At 44.8% G+C, this 18,161-nt stretch overlaps 1 protein-coding gene across 1 annotated transcript in view; it reads left to right on the plus strand.

Moving 5' to 3' along the window:
- Positions 1–18,161, plus strand: part of clpb (ClpB family mitochondrial disaggregase) — a 101,930-nt gene that overhangs the window by 56,048 nt on the left and 27,721 nt on the right. The window contains exons 6-7 of the mRNA XM_059646865.1: positions 4,242–4,339; positions 13,883–13,997. Coding sequence (XP_059502848.1) covers positions 4,242–4,339; positions 13,883–13,997 — 213 coding nt within the window. The remainder of the gene's footprint in view (positions 1–4,241; positions 4,340–13,882; positions 13,998–18,161) is intronic.

An 18,161-nucleotide genomic window follows, 5' to 3' on the forward strand; every position in this document is an offset into this window, starting at 1 on the left:
CTTCACTCACAGGAACATATCGACATTGAACTCTAGCTATCACACTTTTAAAGGCCTCCTACCTGCTAGAGGTCCCTTTACCTGCAAACAGACTTCTCCAATCAACCCCTACAAGCTCTTGTCTAATTCCATCAAAATTCACCTTGCCGCAGTTTAGAACTTGAACCTGTGGACCAGTTTTGTCCCACTCCATAACTATTTTAAAATTAATAGAATGATGGCGCTGGTCTCAAAGTGCTCCCCCACTGTGTCCTTAGTCACCTGTCCTGCCCTATTTCCCCACATTAGACCGGGTTTTGCCCCTTCCCGAGTAGGACCCTCTATACGCTGCTTGAGGAACCTTTCCTGAACACATTTAACAGATTCCACCCCCTTTAAACCATTGACACTATGGCAGTCTCAGTCTATGTTAGGAAAATTAAAATTTCCCACAATAACAAACCTTTTTCTCCTGCAGGTCTCTGCAGTCTCCCTGTATATTTGTCCCTCTAATTCTCGTCGACTATTTGTGGCCTATTTGTAGTACAACTCTAGTAATGTCACTATCCACTTCATATTTCTTAGTTCAACCCACAAAACATCACTGGATGATACCTCAGTTATTTCATCCCTGACTACTGCTGTGATATTCCCCTTAATCAAAAATGCAACTCCCCTCTTTCTTCCACCTCTGTCCCACCTAAAACACTTGTACCATGACACATTAAGCTGCTGGTCCTGTCCTTCCCTTAGCCACATTTCTGTAATGACTATAATATCCCAACCCCACGTACCTATCCACGCCCTGAGTCATAGCTAAACACAGACGTGAATGACATTTCATAAGTATTTAGATGTACACCTTTACATTGTAAGTATACAAGGCTATGGGAATGCTGGTGTTGGAAAATGGGATTGGAATGGTTCAGTTCTTGTTTATGATCAGTGCAGGCTCAGTGGGCCCTAGGGGCCCTTTTTCTGTGTAGTAGGTCTGTATGGCAACATGAGGACAGTGGAAGCAGTCAGCAATAAGGGGAATTGGTTAAATGCTTGAAAAGGGAATCACTTATGGAGCTATGGGTCAAGGACAGTGGGAAAGAGGCTAATTGGATAGCTATTTCACATGGACAATGGACCAAATGACCTGCGTTTCTGTTGTATCATTCTGTGAAGCTCTCAAGACAATGGATGAGAAATGAAACAGTGAGATTAGTTGAGCCCAGTTGGCATTTTCAGTACACAACACATTCCAATGCCCTGAACTGCCCATGCACACTGCCAGGGGCTACAATCCAGTATTTATATATATGATTTTTTAAGTACTCATAAAACTCTTGAACTGATAGCGTGCAGGCAAACCTTTGCAATGCCACCCTTAGGAGTGTCTCTGTACAGTAGCGATCAATATTGCAAAGAGCAGAGAATAAATCCTTCACTGCAGCAGACATGCTTAGGGGCACGCCACACATCTCCCTGAGAACGGATATTCACCCAGGCTGTAATCTTGTAAAAAAAAAACTTACTGCTTGTCAGAGATCTACATTACGTTTTATTTGTGTTTATTTTCTGATGCATCATGTATATAATTTCGCGATAGGATAATGGATAGCTCTGTGAGATACTAGTAGGAACGTGTGTGAGTGTACTTCTGATGCGTTATCTTTGTTTACGAATCCTTTCCATGTCTTGACTGCACTCTGCCACTGCTCCTACTACATGCACAGATTGATGTCCACTGATAATGGGAACTGCAGATGCTGGAGAATTCCAAGATAAAATGTGAGGCTGGATGAACACAGCAGGCCAAGCAGCATCTCAGGAGCACAAAAGCTGACGTTTCGGGCCTAGACCCTTCATCAGAGAGGGGGGATGGGGAGAGGGAACTGGAATAAATAGGGAGAGAGGAGGAGGCGGACCGAACATGGAGAGTAAAGAAGATAGGTGGAGAGAGTATAGGTGGGGAGGTAGGGAGGGGATAGGTCAGTCCAGGGAAGACGGACAGGTCAAGGAGGTGGGATGAAGTTAGTAGGTAGCTGGGGGTGCGGCTTGGGGTGAGAGGAAGGGATGGGTGAGAGGAAGAACCGGTTAGGGAGGCAGAGACAGGTTGGACTGGTTTTGGGATGCAGTGGGTGGGGGTAAGAGCTGGGCTGGTTGTGTGTGCAGTGGGGGGAGGGGACGAACTGGGCTGGTTTAGGGATGCAGTAGGGGAAGGGGAGATTTTGAAACTGGTGAAGTCCACATTGATACCATATGGCTGCAGGGTTCCCAGGCGGAATATGAGTTGCTGTTCCTGCAACCTTCGGGTGGCATCATTGTGGCAGTGCAGGAGGCCCATGATGGACGTGTCATCTAGAGAATGGGAGGGGGAATGGAAATGGTTTGCGACTGGGAGGTGCAGTTGTTTGTTGCGAACTGAGCGGAGGTGTTCTGCAAAGCGGTCCCCAAGCCTCCGCTTGGTTTCCCCAATGTAGAGGACGCCGCACCGGGTACAGTGGATGCAGTATACCACATTGGCAGATGTGCAGGTGAACCTCTGCTTAATGTGAAATGTCATCTTGGGGCCTGGGATAGGGGTGAGGGAGGAGGTGTGGGGACAAGTGTAGCATTTCCTGCGGTTGCAGGGGATGGTGCCAGGTGTGGTGGGGTTGGAGGGCAGTGTGGAGCGAACAAGGGAGTCACGGAGAGAGTGGTCTCTCCGGAAAGCAGACAGGGGAGGGGATGGAAAAATGTCTTGGGTGGTGGGGTCGGATTGTAAATGGCGGAAGTGTCGGAGGATGATGCGTTGTATCCGGAGATTGGTAGGGTGGTGTGTGAGAACGAGGGGGATCCTCTTTGGGCGGTTGTGGCGGGGGCGGGGTGTGAGGGATGCGTTGCGGGAAATACGGGAGACGCGGTCAAGGGCGTTCTCGAGACCACCACACCCGGCACCTTCCCCTGCAACCGCAGGAAATGCTACACTTGTCCCCACACCTCCTCCCTCACCCCTATCCCAGGCCCCAAGATGACATTCCACATTAAGCAGAGGTTCACCTGCACATCTGCCAATGTGGTATACTGCATCCACTGTACCCGGTGCGGCGTCCTCTACATTGGGGAAACCAAGCGGAGGCTTGGGGACCGCTTTGCAGAACACCTCCGCTCAGTTCGCAACAAACAACTGCACCTCCCAGTCGCAAACCATTTCCACTCCCCCTCCCATTCTCTAGATGACACGTCCATCATGGGCCTCCTGCACTGCCACAATGATGCCACCCGAAGGTTGCAGGAACAGCAACTCATATTCCGCCTGGGAACCCTGCAGCCATATGGTATCAATGTGGACTTCACCAGTTTCAAAATCTCCCCTTCCCCTACTGCATCCCTAAACCAGCCCAGTTCGTCCCCTCCCCCCACTGCACACACAACCAGCCCAGCTCTTGCCCCCACCCACTGCATCCCAAAACCAGTCCAACCTGTCTCTGCCTCCCTAACCTGTTCTTCCTCTCACCCATCCCTTCCTCCCACCCCAAGCCGCACCCCCAGCTACCTACTAACCTCATCCCACCTCCTTGACCTGTCCGTCTTCCCTGGACTGACCTATCCCCTCCCTACCTCCCCACCTATACTGTCTCCACCTATCTTCTTTACTCTCCATGTTCGGTCCGCCTCCCCCTCTCTCCCTATTTATTCCAGTTCCCTCTCCCCAACCCCTCTCTGATGAAGGGTCTAGGCCCGAAACGTCAGCTTTTGTGCTCCTGAGATGCTGCTTGGCCTGCTGTGTTCATCCAGCCTCACATTTTATTATCTTGATGTCCACTGGCCTGTTCTGGAATGGAACTTCTCTGCACGTCCTGCTTCTCAGCTTGTAATCGCCAGGTCTCATCCTTAGGAACTCTGTCCCTGGCATCTCTGCCTTAATACATCTTTGTCCCTGGCTTTCGGAAGCTATTAATTTTCCCAACTTTTCCCTACTCCTGCTCAGATTAGGCTGACAATTAATGAAGCATACGGGTGGGGGAGTAGTTTTGCTGAATTACAACTCAGCACAAGAGTGTGTGCAAGATGAAAGTGGCACCTGGACATATAGAATGGTGAATTGACAATGGCACGAAACGCAGGAATGAGGATAGGTTGAGGGTGGGATTGAGAGGCGGATCTGGAGGAGGAGTAGGGGATGGTTGCAGGTGGGAATGTTAATTTGTCAGAAGTGGCAGAGATGGAGTTCTCAATAGGCTTGTTAGGGAAGCCAGTCTTGTTGAACTTTCACATTGTTTCTCATTCAGGTGCTAATCCTTTACTGCAGAATGAAATGGGACACACACCAGTGGACTATGCCAGAGAAGGAAAAATTAAAACATTACTAAAGGAAGCTGAGGTGAAGGTGAGTGCAACATCCTAAGCATTTAGGAAGACAACTTCACAATCCTGGGGCAGATGCTGCTGTATTGCCTTGCGTTTCTCAAGCTATTCAAAGTGAATACGATCTCTTACCAAGTCAGCGAAAAATGCAATTTTTATCTGATCCAAGTACTTCAGATGCAGCAATACTGACGGTGTGCCACATAGTCATAAATGCTATTTTTGAGATGAAATCTTAAATGGAGGCCTACTCAGGTGAATGGAAAGTATCCACTGTGACCAATTGCCATCCAAGACACATTTTCCAATCCCTATAACCTGCTCTAGATCCACGAGACCTTTCAATTCAGGCACCTTGCACGTTCCTGATTTTAATTAATGCCTGTTTGGTGGCTTTGCTTTCGGTTGCCTGGATCTTAAATGCCATCTCTGTCTTCTGCTTTAAGAAACTTCATGAGACTTGCCTCTTTGATCAAGCTTTTGTACATTTTGTCCCAATATCTCCAAGTGAATCGCAAAAATATTAAGATGGAGAAAAAGATTTTTTAACTAATTGTGTCTTCAACCAGATCTCTGAGCATTTTGCTACCCTTTTCCCATATCCATGCACCTTGTTTCGATTTAAATAACCATAAAATGCCCCTCTAGAAAGCCTCAGTTGAACCTGTCTCCACCACATCTCCAGACAGTGCCTTCTAGGCCCTGACTGCTCGCTGTGTGAGAAGGGTTTTTTTTGTCTAATCAAATTTGCTTCTTGGCACTGGGGTGTGGCAACACTTTGCGTTCAGCACACAAACAAACACTTTTCACCCTATTTTTACATACATTGACAATAAATCTGAATTTATTCTTTTGCAAATTACCTTTAAACAGAGATAGTAGCAACTGCTGATGCTGGAGTCTGAGATAACAAGGAATAGAGATGGATGAACACAGCAGGCCAGGCAGCATCAGAAGCAGGATAGCTGATGTTTCGGGTTGGGACCCTTCTTCAGAAATGGGGGAGGGGAAAAGGATTCTGAAATAAATAGAGAGAGAGGGAGGCAGATGGAAGTTGGATAAGTCATTGCCTCTCCCTTTCTCTGTTTATTTCAGAGTCCCCTTCCCCTCCCTGTTACTGAAGAATGGGCCAGACCCGAAACGTCAGCTTTTCCTACTCCTCTGATTCTGCCTGGCCTACTGTGTTCACTCAGCTCTGCACCTTGCTGCCTTAAATCAGTGCCTTCTCCCTCTCAATACTTTTATGAGAGGGAACAATATGTCCCTATCTAATGTGTCAAACGATGCTTAATAATCGTTCCTGTGCAGCTTTGCAATGTTTTACACCATTATAAATGCTGTACAGAGGTGTTGTTGATTCAGAAGAACTTTGTCAGGTACCTAAGCCATTCTGTATTGGAGGTTGGATAGTGTTCGTGATAAAACCAAAACGATGCCTGTTAGTCTGCTACAGGGCACACTCTCGGTCAAGGTACAGAGAGAACTCTAGACATTTTTAAAGGTGATACGTTTCTTGTTCGTTTATGGGATGTGGACATTGCGGACATAGCAGCATTTAGTGCCCATCCCCATAGGGGGGTGGTGAGCTGCATTCTTCAGCCGCTGCAAATCATTTAGTGTAGGTGGACCATAATGCCATTCAGGAGGGCGCCAGGATTTTGACCTAGCAACAGTGAAGGAACAGCGTTATATTTCAAAGTCAGGATAACAAGCATGTGGGTGAAGGTAGAGCAGTTGATGTGGTGTACGTGAACTTCAGTAAAGCCTTTGATAAGGTTCCACATGGTAGGCTATTGGAGAAAATACAGAGGCATGGGATTGAGGGAGATTTAGCAGTTTAGATTAGAAACTGGCTTTCTGTAAGAAGGCAACGAGTGACAGTTGATGGAAAATATTCAGCCTGGAGTCCGGTTACTAGTGGCGTGCCTCAAGGATCTGTTTTGGGACCTCTGCTGTCTGTCATTTTTATAAATGACTTGGACACAGGCATTGGTGGATGGGTTAGTAAGTTTGCAGATGACACGAAAGTCGGTGGAGTGGTGGACAGTGTGGAAGAATGTTGCAGGTTGCAGGGAGACTTGGATAAACTGCAGAATTGGGCTGAAAGGTGGCAATGAATCACCTCACGTTTATCCACATTGAACTCCATTTAGACATTTAGATTAGATTAGAATCTAATCTAACCTAATCTAAATGGAGTTCAATGCGGATAAATGTGAGGTGATTCACTTTGGGAAGAATAATAGGAAGGCAGAATACAGGGTCAAAGGAAAGATTCTTGGTAGTGTGGATGTGCAGAGGGATCTTGGTGTCCATGTACATAGATTCTTGAAAGTTGCCACCCAGGTTGATAGTGCTGTTAAGAAGGTTTACAGTGTGTTAGGTTTTATTGGTAGAGGGATTGAGTTCCGGAGCTGTGATGTCGTGCTGCAACTGTACAAAACGCTAGTGCGGCCTCATTTGGAATGTTGCGTGCAGTTCTGGTCACCCCATTACAGGAAGGAGGTGGAAGCATTGGAAAAGGTGCAGAGGAGATTTACCAGGATGTTGCCTGGTCTGGAGCGAAGGCCCTATGAAGAAAGGCTGAGGGACTTGGGTCTGTTCTCATTGGAGAGAAGAAGGCTAAGAGGGGATTTAATAGAGACATACAAGATGATCAGAGGATTAGATAGGGTGGACAGTGAGAGTCTTTTTCCGAGCATGATGATGTCAGCTTGTACGAGGGGACGTAGCTACAAATTGAGGGATGATCGATTTAAGACAGATGTCAGAGGCAGGTTCTTTACTCAGAGTGCTAAGGGCGTGGAATGCCCTGCCTGCCAATGTAGTTAACTCAGCCACATTAGGGGCATTTAAACAGTCCTTGGATAAGCATATGGATGATAATGGGACAGTGTGGGGGATGGGCTTAGATTAGTTCACAGGTCGGCGCAACATCAAGGGCCGAAGGGCCTGTTCCGCGCTGCATTGTCCTATGTTCCATGTTCTATCTGCAGTTCCTACCATCTCTTTTCCATCACACTGCTGACTTGTGCGTTGCGGACAGGTTTTGGGGAGTTAGGAGCTGAGTTCCTTGGTGCTGATTATGCTATTGAATATCAATGAGGGATGGTTAGATTCTCTGTGCTTGGAGATGTTCGTTGCTTGGCACTTACGTGATATAAATGTCTCCTGCAAGTTATTAGTACAAACCTGGATATTGCACAGTTATAATTGCATATGGACACAGGCTGCTTCTGCCTTGATGTCAAGGGCAGACACTCCCTCCCCTCCGGAGTTCACCTCTTTTGTCCATGTTTTAACAAAAGCTGCAAAGAGACCAGGAGCTCAGTGGCTCTGGCAGAACCCAAATTGAGCATCAGTGAGTAGGTTATTCCTTTGCAAATATCACTGGAGAATAGTGTCTTCCATCATTCTCCTGATGATGGAGAGTATAGAACAAGAGGGCACTAATGGGCCACGTTGAATTTGGCCTGCTTTTAGTGAACAGAACATCCCTGGGCAATTTCATACATTGGGTACATTGTCAGTGTTGTAGGTTGTACTGAAACAGGTTGGCTTAGGGGTTTAGATAGTTCTGGAGCAAAGTCTTCAGTACTATTGCTGGAATGTTGTCAGGGCATTTTGTTTTAGACTGACACAGACTTGATGGGCAGAGGGCCCTTCTTCTGTGCTGAAGCCCTCTATGATTCTGTAACCTTCGCTGTACATAGTGCTTTGAGCCATTCCTTTCTGTCATGTGCAATATCCACATTGGCTGAAGAGTAGCTTCTGTGATGCTGGTTGTCAGGAGAAGGCTGAAATGGATGGTTCACTTGGCATTATTGGCTGAAGATGGTTGTAAGTGCTCTAACCTTGACTTTTGCTGAAAGTACTGGGTCCTCCATCATTGAGGGTGGGGTTATTTGTGGAGCTTTCTCTTCCTGATTGGTTAGCTTAAATTTGTTAGAAATTTCAAATCTCTTTGAAATTTATCCTATTTAACAATGTAGTGGTGCAGGCCAACACAATCGAGTATATGCTGAACATGAAGGCACTGTGTTCAGAAGGGCTGTACAGTGGTCATGAGGCTGTGCAGGTCTGAAACTGTCATGGGCAGATACATTTGTGGCTGGCACATTGGTGAGGATGAGATAAATGTGTTTTTCCCTCTTGTTAGTTCCCTCACCTCCTGCCTCAGATCCAGTCTAGCAGCTATGTACATCAGGACCCAACCAGCCCGATCAGCTACTTGGGCCATTGAAGTTTCCCACCCAGTGTACGTTTTATGCCCTTGCCATCCTCAGTTCTTTCCCGCAGCCCCTGCCCCCCAATAAAGTGGCATTCAACATGAAGGAGTACTGATTCATCAGCCGAGGGAGGACAGTGCTTGGTCATCAGCGGGTTTCCTTGCACATGTTTGACCAGAAGCTATGAGGTTTCATTGGTGCAGTGTCAATGTTGAGGACACCCCGGGGGGGGGTGATGACGACTGTTTACCGCTGTGCCAGCACCTCTGCTGGGTCTTTGATAATGGCACCAGTTGGTATGTGCACCAAATCTGAGGCTTTTATTTGCTGGCTGCAAATTCGCCTTTTGGTGCCTCTGAGCATCATTTTCCTGATTTTCCTTTTAACAAGGGAACTTACAGAAAGTGCACCTTACAAAGGCATGAGTGAGTATATCTACCAGGTGATTTTGTGTTATTTCTCCACACGGAAGAGAGAGTGAGTGATTAAGTTGCTTTCCTTTGTAGGCTGGAAGATTTTATTTATTGACTAGATATGCAGGCTGTGGTCGCCACCCTAGAACCAATCAATTTGTTGTTTCTGTGTTGTGCCTTTCTGAGCCCTCAACGACCAGTACTGATAGAAAAGCCAAGCATAAAACTGTCTTTGCTCTCTGTGGTGTTCTGGCCAATATTTATCCCTCAAACAACATCAAAAAAAAATTCAGAACGTTAACTTTGCATTCTTCCCAAAAATGCTGCCAGACCTCCTGAGTTTCTCCAGCAATTCTCTTTTTGTTTCAGATCTTCATCCTCAGCTCTTTGTTTTATCAAGATCAGATAGTTTGGTCACTGTCTAAACAGACACAGGTAATGCCATTCCATCTGAAATTGTCCCTCACAGCTTGAGTAAGGCAACGTTGTATTTACAACTCACAATGTATTCCAGTAGCTCATTTTTTAAGAGTTGTAACCGTCATCTTCCACAGTTTCCTTGAACTGGTATCTTTCCCATTTTTTAGTCCATTGTCCACAAAGACCAAAAGCAGCGCTTACAATCCTGGGGCCAAGACAGCCATAGAGTCATACAACACTGAAACAGACCCTTCAGTCCAACCAGTCAATGCCCAAACATGATCTCAAACTAAACTATTCTCACCTGCCTGCTCCAAACATCATCCCTGCATTTTTCAGGCTGTCCAGCCTTGTAAGAATGTTGTACATTTCAATGAAATCCTCTCTCATTCTTCTCAACTCCAGTAAATACAGGCCTGATCAACCCAATCTCTCCTCATATGACAAACCTGCCACCCCATGAATCAGTCTGATGAGCCATTGCTGCATTTGAACCTTTGACAAGTACATCTTTTCTTAGGCATCGAGACTAAAATCACACCATAGTACTTCAGCTGTGGTCACTTCAAGACATTGTACAGCTGCAGTAAGACTTCTTTCACCTGTAATCAAATTCTCTTGCGATGACAACCATCGTGCTGTGTGACTTCCCAATAGCTTGTTGCACCTTACATGGTTGCTTTCAGTAACTGATGCACGAGGTCAGTAGGCTGTCTTTGGACATCAGCATTTCCCAATCTAGCATTACTTACATTATAATCTGCCATTCTATTCACACGGCCAAATGGATAGCTCCACACTTGTCCATGTTATACTACATCGGTCATGCTTTTGCCCACTTACTCAACTTGTCTAAATCACCTGAAGGCTTTCGCATCTTCCAAATGACCCTTCATATATGTAGTTATTTGCAAATATGTTTTTGTATTTGTGGTTTTTTTTGTTTATTCCTTTTTGAGATTTGGGTGTAAGTGGTCAATCCAGCATTTGTTGCCCATTGCTAATTGCCCTTGAAGTAAGTGGCTTGCTCAGCCATTTTAGAGGGCAGTTAATAATGAGTTTCATTCCTGTGGGTCTGAAGTCACGTCTAAACTGAACTGTGTAAGAATGACAGATTTCCTTCCCCAAGGGGCATTAACAAACCAGATTGATGTGTACAAAATTGATGATAGTTTCATGGTCACCATCTCTGAGAATAACTTTCAGTTTTAAATTTATTAATTAAATTTGACCAGGCACTTTGCTGGGATTTGAACTCATGTACCCAGAGTCAGTACATGTGGATTACTGCACCAGTAACATTACTATCTCACCACATCTAAAATCCACTCCGTGTAGGCTTGCCAGTCAAAACACTGAAATTCAACAGTTTGCAATCTGAAGACAGAAGGGAGGAAAAGTTTTGTAGAATACGCATACATTCACACACACACACACACACACACACACACACACACACACACACACACACACACACACACACACACGTAACAGCCTCATCTCTCTATAACAGTTTTCTCATTATGTTTTAGAAAGTGACTGATGATAAATTGCTCAAAATGAAATTTCTTATATAAAAGAAAATGGATGCAGTTGCAAAACAAACACTCGATAAACTGATGGAATCCATCATTCGCAGGATTTCAGATGGGGCAATAACTGTGTGACAGCTCCCATGTGAAAGCAACACTCACAAAAGAGCTTATGCTGAACCTGAGCCAGGCTAAAGATGCAGGTCCTTCTGGCGGAAGATGCATCATCCAAATATCCAGATATCTTGTTGTATATAAAATTACAGAGCAGAGCACAGGGTTTTAATTTGCCTGATGTTTTGGCATTCACATATTTGCATTTGACCTCCATAGTGCTAACACACACAAAGTCTTATCCCTTAACATGCAACATTAAATAACAAATAGATTAAATGTTCAAATATTAAACAGACAGCTTTGCTGCTTTTAATACATATTCAGAAACTTTCAAAAAAATGAAGTTGTAAAGCTGGAGGTATTTTGAATAATTTAATCAGAGAATATGAAATAAATAAGGCAGTTTTATTCTTCCCTTAATCCATAAAAATCAGTTATTATTTTCTGCACAGTTCTTGCTTTGCCATTCTCTGTGCGTCCTTTAGAAAGTGCCACTCTCTGATGAGAGATCTGACTCCGTGAGACTGACCACCAACCGGCATCTTGCCCAAGTGCCTATTCATCACAGAGAGATCAACAAATTATTCCACTTTGTGATATATTATAGCCATACCAAACACTTCACACAACCACTCACTCATTCATTCTCGCTCTGTCACACTCCCACGCTCTCTGCCCTGCTGTCTCACTCATTCTTTCTCACCCATCACTCTCACTCCATCTCTTGTTGACTGTCTCTCACACTTTGTCATTCTCTCTGTTGCTAAATGTCTTAGTGTGTAATATAGTGTCTAACTCTCTATTGCACTCCAATGCTCACTCATATTGTGGGATTGGGCTACACCATGGGGTGAAATGTATAGAATTAGATTGATTAAGTTAAGGAAGTGATTTCAGGGACTTTGTCCAGTTTTGGGGATCTGGTCCCCAGTGAACAGCTTTCATCAGCAAAGTGTTAGATGTCCTCAATATTGCTATCAAACAGCATTTACTTTGAAATTACCTGCTCACTGATGCTAAATTTGTGTTGTATCGGGGTGATTCACCATTGAACCAAAATGTGTACAAAAAAGCTGAACTCCACAGGCGAGGCGAGAGTGACTTATAATGACACCCAAAAACATTTGACTGAGTGTGGCATCAAGGAGCCCGAGCAAACTGAATTAGAGAAAACTAGGTTAGTATCCTAGGCCCAGCCATCGTCAGCTGTTTCATTAATGTCCTTCCGTCAGAAGCGGGGATGCTCGCTGATGGTTGCACAATGTTCAGCACCAGTTGTGACTTTTCAGAGACTGAAGCAGTATATGTTCAAATGAAGCAACACCTGGACAATAGCCAAACTTGGACTGAAAGGTGGGAAGCAACGTTCAGCCGCACAAGTGCCATGCAAGTATCAACTCCAACAAGATAGAATCTAACCGTCGTCCCTTGCCATCTAAGAGCATCACTGTCACTGAATCCCCCGCTGTTAACACCCTGGGAGTTACCATAACCAGAAACTGAACTGGACTTGCCTCATGAATAGAACAGTGGCTACAAAAGTAGGTTAGAGATGAGGAATCCTCGAATAAGTGACTCACTTCTTCTCCCCAAAGCCTGTCCACCGTCTAAACATCACAAGTCAGGAATGTGATGGAATACTCCCCACTTGTCTGGATAAGTGCAGCTCCGGCAGCACTCAAGAAGCTTTACCATGTCCAAGACACAGCAACCCACATGAGATGCATTAGATCCACAAACATCCACTCCCTCCACCACCGATAGCAGCACCGTGTATCACCTGCAGAAATTAGTCAAGGCTCCTCAGACAACAACTTCCAAATCCACTACCAGGAAGGACAAGGGCAGCAGATACATGGGAACACCACCCCTTGCAAGCTCTTTTCCAAATCATTCACTGTCTTGACTTGGAAAGTAAACCTTCCCCACGCCTCCCCCACCCCCCCAAACTCAGGGCATTGTGGTTCTACTTGCAGCAGTTGAAGATAGTCATGAGCCACTACCTTCTGGAGGGCCACTCGGGGCAGGCAGTAAGTGCTGGCCCAATCAGTGAGCCCCACATTCCATGAATGAATGAAAAATAATGGCCACTGTTTTTCATCTCTCTTACAAGTGGAAGTATCTTTTCCACGTTTACTGATTGAATCCTTTCATGACTTTGGAGCCTTCAGCAGAGGTTTACCAAAATTTCTCAACTGCTCCAAAAGTCAAGGCAATGAGGGATAGTGAATAAACATCATTCCTGCAGTGATGCCACAAGTGTGTTAAGTAGCAGCTTTATAAGACTTTGGTTAGGCCACATTTAGAGTTTTCTGTTCAATGTGGAGTCTTTTGTGAGGGTGCAGAAGAGGTTTACCAGGATGCTGCCTGGATTAGAGGGTATGAGCGATAAGGAGGGGCTAGAACAATTCGGGTTGTTTTCTCTGGAGCAATGGAGGCTGAGGGGAGGCTTGATAGAAGTCTATAAAATTACGAGATGCATAGACAGGGTTGACGGTCAGAATTTTTATCCCAGAGTTGAAATGCCTAATACTAGGGAACGTGCATTTAAGGTGAGAGGGGGGAAAAGTTCAAAGGAGACATGAGAGACAAATTTTTTTATGCAGAGAGTGGTAGGAATGTAGAACTGTGATGGTGCAGATGTATGCAATAGGGGCGTTTAAGGGACTTTTAGATAACTACATGCAAGGAGTGGAGGGATATGGACCAAGGGCAGGCAGAAGGGATTCATTTAATGTGGTGTCATGTTCAGCACAACATCGTGGGCTGAAGGGTCCATTCTTGTGCTGTGCAGCTCTATGTTCTATGTTCTAACACAGACATGCTAATTGACTAACCAGGCTCTTGCTTACAGTACCAGGAACAGCAGAGGAAGCGAGAGGCTGAGGAACGTAGACGTTTTCCTTTGGAACAGAGACTGAAGGAACATATCATTGGCCAGGAGACTGCCATCGCTACTGTTGCAGCGGGTATGTACAAAACGATCAGTGTCGGGAGTGGGGTGGTGTCTTTTATTGTCCAGGGCTGGGGCCAGTGTATTGCAAAGTGTGGGATTCCTAATTTTACATCCATCATTTACAAGTTACTAGTTATATGAAGCCCCACTGTGATTTTATAGAAGTGAGTTTCTACTTCCTGCTTTTGAAACCCACACCAAATGAAAACTCAAGAGGTTGTGCGATGGTAGAATCTTGGTGCACTAAGAAAGGTTATTCAGGCCATAATGCCTGTTCTGCCTTTTTGAAAGAGCTATATCCAAACCAACACAATCTCCCATTGTTCTTTTCTCTGTCCTGTATCCCTACAGGTCCTTCTCCTTTAATACTTAACTAATTTCCTTTTGAATATAATGAAACTCCCTCCTAAATCTGTTCTGTCCTCTCTAATCATTCGCTATGTGGATGTCATGAGCTGTCGTCACATCTGGCAGACTGGTTTCCAGGTAGTGGATGAAATTTGTATCTAGAACTTCCTTAGTGTCTTACGTCATGGGGTACAGTGATGTGACAGTGCTCATCATCATCCTCTGCTGCTTCTGGGGTGGGTAATGTGTCCTGATCCTGAATGAATGGAGTTGCTATCCTGGTGACATGTACTGTTTGCTGCTTCATTTCCAACTGGTTGTAATCCTGCCCCAGAAAAACCCCTACTTTCGTCTACAGCTGAAAAATGAGAGAGTGTCGTATATGTGCATGTAACCCTGAATTCATCAGCAGATATCTTTCTATCCAGAGAAAGTTGTTATTATTACGAGTATTATTTAAATGTAGAAAAACTGCAGAAAGCTGCAACGCAAAGGGACTTGTACATGAACCACAGAAAGCTAGCACACAGGACCAGCAGGTAATCAGGAAGGGCAAATGGCATGTTCATCCTTATTTCAGTGGGGTTGGAGTGTGAGACTGTGGAAGTCTCACTGCAACTGTACAAGGTGCTGGGGAGACCACATCTGGAGCACTGTGAGCAGTTTTGGTTCCCCTTGTTTAAGGAATGATATCATTTCACTGGAGGCAGTTCAGAGAATGTTCACTGGGATGATCCCTGGTAGGGAGGGATTGTCTCACAGCAAAGGCTAAACAGGTTTGGGACTCTACTCACTGGAGTTTAGAGGAATGAGAGGGGATCACATTGAAACATCCAGGATTCACAAGGGACCTGACAGGGTAAATGCTGAGAGACTGTTCCCCCTCATGGGAGAGTCTAGGACTAAACGGCACAGTGTCAGAATAAAGGGGCACCAATTTAAGACTGAGATGAGGAGGGATTTCTTCCCTGATAGTTGTGAATCCTTGGAACTCCTTGCCACAGAGAGCTGTGGGGGCAGAGTCCTTGTGCATATTTAGGGCTGAGACAGATTTTTGATCATTCGGGAATCAAGGACAATGGGGAAAAGGCAGGAAAGTGGAAGTGAGAAATGTTGGGATCAGCCATGATGCTACTGAATGGTGGAGCAAGCTTGAGGGGCTGAATGGCCTACTCCTGTTCCTATTTCTTACGGTCAAAACCATGGAGAATCATTCATTTCTTTTGCGTCTGAGCAGATTTCTTAAATTGATTTTCTTTTTCCCCAAACAGCGTTCAACAATGTTAGATATTTGTGAATTTTGTATTCTGATTTATAATGTGTGAATTGGAATTTGAAGTTATAAGACTAATTTGACTTTTTTCAGAGAGATAGGTTAGATTAGATTCCCTACCTGTGAACATTTAGCAGTAATATGTTGGAAGTCTGAATCTGGCCTAAAAGCTGCACAGTTGAATAGTGTTGAGCTGTTAGTGTGGGGTCTGTGTTGTGGAGGTGCCACATTGCTGAATATTGAATATGCCTCAGATTGTAAGGAATAGCTGGGTCAGATTTAACCTGGGCAGAAGGTTTGATACCTTTCTCTTTGGCTGTGGAGTTTATGTTGTGCATTTGGCTCGTCTCCACACAGATGTCAGCAGGCATCAACCTGATAGATTCTTGAATCTTGTTTGACAACCTGGAACTCCAAGATCCACGCCAGCTGCTACGAAGAAAAACTATACTCCTTTTCTAATCTTTATGGCAGCAATAGAGTGTGATGTGGTTGAAAATGGCAGCTTTACTCTGTATCAAATTTGTCCCGTGCTTTCCCTGGGTTTGTTTCTTGGAGGTAGAGCAAAGCGCCCTTCACACTATCTAATCCCATGCTGTTCCTGTCGTCGGTGTTTTTGGTGGGAACAGTGTGGAGAAAGCTTTATTCTCTATGTAACCCCATACTGTCACTGTCCTGGGAGATGTTAATGCTTATACTCACTGACACCACATGAATACAGAGGAATCTGTTGTAGGGTTTAGCTACTTAGTGATGGGAAGTGAGGATTGCACTGAAAGGAGCTTACCCAATAATACTATGTACAAGCAGTGATGGGTGTGGTTTGGCCAGGGCACCAGGATCAATAGAAAGAACGGCCAAACAGCCATCTCCTATTCTGACCCTTCATCTCCTTTCTGATGAAAACAGAACAAACTATTTCAGACTAATTCAATCAGATATCAAATCAATTTAAAGAGGAAAGAAAGGTACTTTCCTATTTTGGAAAACATCCCTCAGGCAGACATGGCTAGAATAATGATTAAATAAGATTTAAAACATGCTGTTCTGTTGAAGACTGTGCTTTCAGGTTTGAGGTTGAATGCAGGACTAACCAAGCCTTGTAGCAAAAAATTTTGATGACACCACACCTGGAATATATTGTGTTCAATTTTGGTTTCCTGGTCTTGGAAAGGATTTACTTGCCATAGACATGCAACAAGGGTGAAATGTTTGAGACTGGACTTCGTGGGAGGTCTGTGTGAGGAGGGATTGAGGAGATTGGACCAGGATTCTCTTGGGTGAAGGACAATGACAGGTGATCTTGTGGAAACTTTCTAAAAAAAAGGTTGTTTTTATTCACTCGTGGGCTCTGGCTCGCTGTAAGATGCCCATGCTGAATTGCCCTTGAGAAGTTGATGGTGAGCTGTTGCAGTCCTTGGGGTGTAGGGAATTCCATAGAGACATTAGGCAGGGAGTTGCAGGATTTTGAACCAGGGACAATGAAGGAACAGCAATATGTTTCCAAGTCAGTGCTTGTAGAGATGGTGGTGTTCCCACGTATCTGCTGCTGCTGTCCTGTTAGATGGTTTGAAATTTTGAACGTTGTATGGGGAAAGCTTTGATGAGTTGTTCTAGTGTGTCTTGTACATGGTACACACTGCTGAAGGCAGTTCATGTTGAAGCCAGTAGATGGTGTGGCTCCAAGCAGCTGTTTTGTCCCAAGTGGCAGTGAACTTGTTGTTGGAGCTGCACTCATCCAGGCAAACAAAGAATATTCCAGAACACTCCTGAATCATGCCTTTGAAATGGTGAATAGAAATTGGGAGACTGGAGATGAGAAGCCAAACTCCTAGCTTCTGACCTGTTCTTGCAGCCACTGTATTTATATGGCTAATCCAGTTCAGCTTTTGGCAATGGTAACCTCTAGGATGTTGATAGTGGGGCCTTGGCAGTTGTGGACTCGGCGATAGTAATGTCATTGAATGCCAAGATGCGATGGTTCGATTTTCTCATATTGGAGATGGTCATTGCCTGGCTCTTGTGGTGATGTTAATTGCCATTTACCAGCCCAAGACTGGATGTTATGCTGTCTTCTTACATTCGACACAGACTGTTTCAGTACCTGAAAATTTATGAATGATGTATAATCATCTGCAAACATCTTACCTATGATTGATGTTGCCTCTAATTTCTGCAGCTGCTGCATGAATTTTTGAGGTCTGTACACCAGACATGAATGTGTGGCTACACTAACCTAAATGCACAGACCCACGGAGTGTACAGCTTAGAGACAGCATTGCTTGTGACCTCATGATGGAGGGAAGGTCGTTGGTAAAGCAGCTGAAGATGGTTCAGCCTAGAACACTACCCTGCAGAGATGTCCTGCAGCTGAGATAATTGACCTCTAACAACCACAATAATCATCCTATGTGCTGGGTGTGACTCCAACCAGCAGAGATCTTCATTCCTAATTTTCATTAACTCTGACTGTAGCATCAAGAAACCCAAGCAAGACTAATGGAATGCAGCCTATATGCCAAGGGCAATCACTCTCAACTCAGCTAGTTTGCCCAA

The sequence above is a fragment of the Stegostoma tigrinum genome, chromosome 6 (assembly GCF_030684315.1).
Source record: "Stegostoma tigrinum isolate sSteTig4 chromosome 6, sSteTig4.hap1, whole genome shotgun sequence".
NCBI lineage: Eukaryota > Metazoa > Chordata > Chondrichthyes > Orectolobiformes > Stegostomatidae > Stegostoma > Stegostoma tigrinum.